General features: G+C 45.3%; 2 protein-coding genes across 2 annotated transcripts in view; one reads left to right on the top strand and one right to left on the bottom strand.

Annotated features, from left to right (window-relative positions):
- ZKSCAN5 (zinc finger with KRAB and SCAN domains 5) overlaps window positions 1-2,714 on the bottom strand; it is a 19,045-nt gene extending 16,331 nt beyond the window's left edge. Inside the window, exon 1 of the mRNA XM_012810785.2 lies at window positions 1,554-2,714. Within this exon, the coding sequence (XP_012666239.1) occupies window positions 1,554-1,967 (414 nt within the window). The 5' untranslated portion in view covers window positions 1,968-2,714. The remainder of the gene's footprint in view (window positions 1-1,553) is intronic.
- Window positions 2,715-3,751: 1,037 nt separating this feature from the next.
- Window positions 3,752-4,591, top strand: part of ZNF394 (zinc finger protein 394) — a 17,641-nt gene continuing 16,801 nt past the window's right edge. Inside the window, exon 1 of the mRNA XM_003798922.3 lies at window positions 3,752-3,768. The gene's annotated coding sequence lies outside the window, so the exon portion shown is untranslated. The remainder of the gene's footprint in view (window positions 3,769-4,591) is intronic.

Below are 4,591 nucleotides of genomic sequence, written 5' to 3' on the forward strand. Positions count from 1 at the left end.
GCTTCTGAATATCTATTTCTATAAAACAGTAAGGAAAAATTTTTCCATTAGTGTCCCAAATTAGGTTAAAAGAATAAATGTAATGTCACCAGGAACTTTTATTTTTGTGCCCTGACAGAGTAATAGAAAGGCCCAAACATTCCCATCAACAGCAGCTTTTTTTTTTTTTTTTTTGAGACAAAGCCTCAAGCTGTCCCCCTAGGTAGAGTGCTGTGACATCACAGCTCATAGCAACCTCCAACTCCTGGGCTCAAGAGAGTCTCTTGCCTCAGCCTCCCAAGTAGGCATGGTAACAGATGCCTATAATCCCAGCTACTGGAGAGATTGAGCCAAAAGGACTGTTTGAGCCCAGGAGATTAAAGTTACAGTGAGCTCTTATCATCCCACTGCACTCCAGCCTGGTGACAGAGAGAGACCCTGTCTCTAAAAAGAATAAAATAAAAAAATAAAATTTAAAATTTGCCAAACAAAAATCCCATACACAAAGACTAACAGCAAACTGGAAAAATAACACTTGCAGCTCACATGACAGACATAATGATTACTGTTTCCATGAAGTAAGAAATATAGGTAAGGAATATAAACAGATAATTCAAAAGGATGTACAAATAGCCCTTAAAAATATGTAGTGGTCAAATTCACAAGAGAAATGCATATTAAAATTGCAAAGAAATGGAATTATTACATCTTTTGCATTGGTGATAATCACAAAGTTTGATAACATTGTGCTATCAAGATATGGCCTAACAATTACTCTCATACTTTGCTGGTGGGAATATAAATTGGTATAATGTCTATGGGGGTCAATCTGTCAACAGCCATCAAAATTACAAATGTAATTCTGAGCCAACAATTTGGTTTATAAGTATTCATTCTACAATTATTGAAATTACATATAGCATATATGTTGGGAATTCATTGCAGCAAAGTTTGTTATAGTAAAAACTTAGAAACAATCTAAAGGAACAACTTAAACTCCTTTAATAGGAATTAATACAATGTGGATTCAAAGAATGAGGCAGCTCTGGCTGCACTGACATGAACAAACCAAGATATATTAAATGGGGAAAAAAAGAGGCAGAGTGCACAATAACTTCAAAACATTTGTGTGTATTTCTAAAAACATGTCATGTACATATATGCTTATACCACTATAACAAAACACAGTGTATCTCTCTAAGGATATACAGGTATCATGTAACAGTGGTTGCCTCTCCTGCGGAGAACTAGGGACAGCTGCAAAATTAGAAAGAGGTAAACTTACTTTTCATTACAACTTTGTGAAACTTTTTGAATTTTGTGTCATGTCATTCAGAAAATAAAAACAGTAACCCCCAAAATAAATAAGATCCCAGACTGTCTTCTACAGGTTAACATACTGGATATTGCTTCTCTTTTGCTGGAGTGGCAGGAAATCTCCACAGTGTACCTAATCCCAGGAGAACAAAAGAATATGAATGAAGCACTAACGGGCTCAGAATCTCACCCCTGCTCAGCAGCTCCTTAACTGCTTCTTCTCTTTCCTCATTGTTCACGTCTCTTCTCTGACTTACCTGTTGTCTGCGTTCCTCAAGTTCTCGCTGTATGTTTTCTACCACAGCCACTGCCTCTTCCCCACTTTCAGGGCGATGTTCTCTCACCCAGGCCTGGAACTCCTCAGGCAGGATGGTCAGGAACTGCTCCAGCACCAGCAGCTCTAGGATCTGCTCCTTGGTGTGCAGCTCAGGCCTCAGCCACTCGCAGCAGAGCACCCGGAGTTGGCTGAGAGCTTCCCGGGGTCCTGATGCCTCATGGTACTGGAAGTGCCTGAAGCGTTGATAAAAAGTCTCAAACGTGGGCGGATTGTATTCCTGCATCCAGGTGCAGTCTTCTTCTTCCACCTTTACTATTAGAAGGTCTTCTTGCTCTTGTGACGTCTCAGCTGGAGGGTCTAAGTCTATAACTTCCCGAGATCCTGTCATTATCATTTCAACTCACAGGGCAGTTTCTTGAGGCTATCTGTGTTATATATACTGAACGAACTTGTTTCCTCCTCTTTAAGATCTGAAGGATGCTTTCAGTAGAGCACAACCTACTGATGTATTGGGAATCATTATTAGCAAAGAGAGACAGCAAAGAGATCATCTATACTAGAGATGGACACTCAACAAAAAAATATGGACTACAAGGCAGTCGTCATTCCACCCATAAAATGATTATTAACAGAGAATATCTCCAATACTTAAAGAAATATAAAGGAGAGCCATAAAAATTTGACATCAGGCCTGACCTAAAACAGTTTAGAGGTGAACTTTACAGTTCATATAAATAATTGGACAAGACTTACTAACTAGTCCAGATGCAGCCGCTCCTCTTTAATCATAAGCCAAACTTTTCAGAATAGGAGTGAAAAATATTACAATCGTCAGAATTGGTGCTGCCCTTCAAGCTACAAGAGCTTGACAAGCTACGGGGAGACTTCATTGATCCCGAGGAGAAGTGGAGCTATCGGTACAGATCTGGACCTAGGTTCCTTGGAATCGCCCCTGACCCGCAGACAGGAAGATCCGCCCACTCAAGGTTAGGGACAAGACCTCTGTCTGGACACAAAGCCTATCTCTACCCTCAAGGCCCAGTCTCGAGGAGCTTTCCTGAAAAATCAAGTTCCTCGCAGCCAAGGGTGGGAAGGAGGGACTTTCCTTAAAACCGGGAGAAAACCGAAGCCAACACTTCCACGCCGGAAGTAAGCAAGTCCAAGCTTTCCCCATCCAACCGGGTTAAACCTTACATCCCACCCCAGAGAACACTTCCGAGTCCTCTCTAGGAATCCCGGAGGTCCTCGCCTCGCAGCGGGTGGGAGGCGCCCGCTCCTGGAGGCGAGGGGAGTGCGGACTAATCGGCGGGGAGACGTGGCACGGGCTCAGAACCCCAGCCCAACGCCGTCACGCGGCAGCCCACAGACCCCGGCGAAGCCGCAGGCACAGCATCACTACAGCGGAGAAGCCAAAGGAGCAGCTCTCTCTCCCACCCTACCCCAAAGCCATTTAAACAATTCGAGCTCCTCCCCCTCCTTGGGTGGGGGGGCAGGGCCTTAGGGGCCTGGCAACAGTTGCTAGGGTCTGATTGGCCGCGGAGCTTGCGACCTCCCCCGCCCCCCACCACAACGCTCTGCGCCCCAATTTGAAATAGCTGCGTACCTCTCTGCGAGCCCGCAACCCTTTCATCTTTCATTTCGAGCCCTTGAGTATTTTCACCCGAATCCTCGGCACTTCCCCACCCCCCTCTCCAAACACACCCACCGCTTTTCCACTGTAGTCAGCTCCCAAGGCCGACATCCTCAACGTCAAACCTACCAGTGGTAGAGCCGGCGACTCCTGGGACTACATCTCCCAGGAAGCCCCGCGAGGGCCCTGCGGGCTGACGAATAAAATCACAGCTGCCTCTGCGGCGTCGGTCTCGCGGGCCTATCAGAACGTGGCAGGGCACGGAGGGTGTGCCCTCGGGCTCGTGGCCGGAAAACTGTGTGTAAGCGTTTAGTACCCCCGGAGGTGCTGCTGGGAGCTCGGTGACTTCACGGACGAATACGTGTAGTTTGCACAAAGCCTCTCTTGCCCGTGGGGTCCCATCCTTAATCTCTCATTTCTATGTGGTCCCTTAACGGTTTTCCAAGCCTTCCTCAGTTTACAAAGCGGGCAGGCAGGACCAGAGTTACTACAGCCACTTTTAGGGACGCTAAAGAAGAGCACGCTGCTGTGGAATTGCAGCATCTGCAAAGAAGGTATTATAGAGGTAAAAGGTCTCTTTTACGGGAGCCTAAAATCATGCATCATGTAGGTAGCTTCCTCTACAGGACAGAGCCCTTGATGAATGTTTGCATCGTATTTTTGTGTGTGTGTTAGCGAGTTGGCTTTTTTTGTTTTTCGAGATGGTTGCTCGCTGTGGTGCTCGAGTTGGTATGCAGTGGCTATTCACAGGGGCGATTACAGCACGCTACAGCCTAGAACTCCTGACCTCAGGTAATCCTCTTCTTTGGCCTCCTGAGTAGCTGAAACTATAGTCGCGCTATCGCACCTACCAACATTTAAAAACAGTTATAGAAGAACCTATAAGGGGACGTCACACAGAAATTTGCAGCTGTGGCTTAATTTTAATGTTCTTTTAGAATAGTTTAGTTGTTTAATGTATGTAAAAGTTGTTCAAAGTGGCTATTCATTTGTTTCCTTTCCTTTTTTTTTTCTTTGATACACAGTCTCACTATGTTGCCCTCAGTAGAGTGCTATGGCCTCATAGCTCACAGCAACCTCAAACTCTTGAGCTAAAGCGATTCTCTTGCCTCAGCCTCCCAAGTAGCTGGGACTATAGGCGGGTCGTTTTTTCTAATATATTTATTTCCATTAAATTATTTGCAAATGCTTTGTACATTTTTTTTTTTTTGAGACAGCCTCAAACTGTCGCCCTGGGTAGAGTGCTATGGCATCACAGCTCACACAACCTCCAACTCCTGGGCTTAAGCAATTCTCTTCCCTCAGCCTCCCAAGTAACTGGGACTACAGGCACCCTCCACAATGCCTGGCTATTTTTCAGTTGTAGTTGCCATTGTTGTTTGGCGGGC

This window comes from Otolemur garnettii, unplaced genomic scaffold (assembly GCF_000181295.1).
Source record: "Otolemur garnettii isolate 467f Iridium unplaced genomic scaffold, OtoGar3 scaffold00142, whole genome shotgun sequence".
NCBI lineage: Eukaryota > Metazoa > Chordata > Mammalia > Primates > Galagidae > Otolemur > Otolemur garnettii.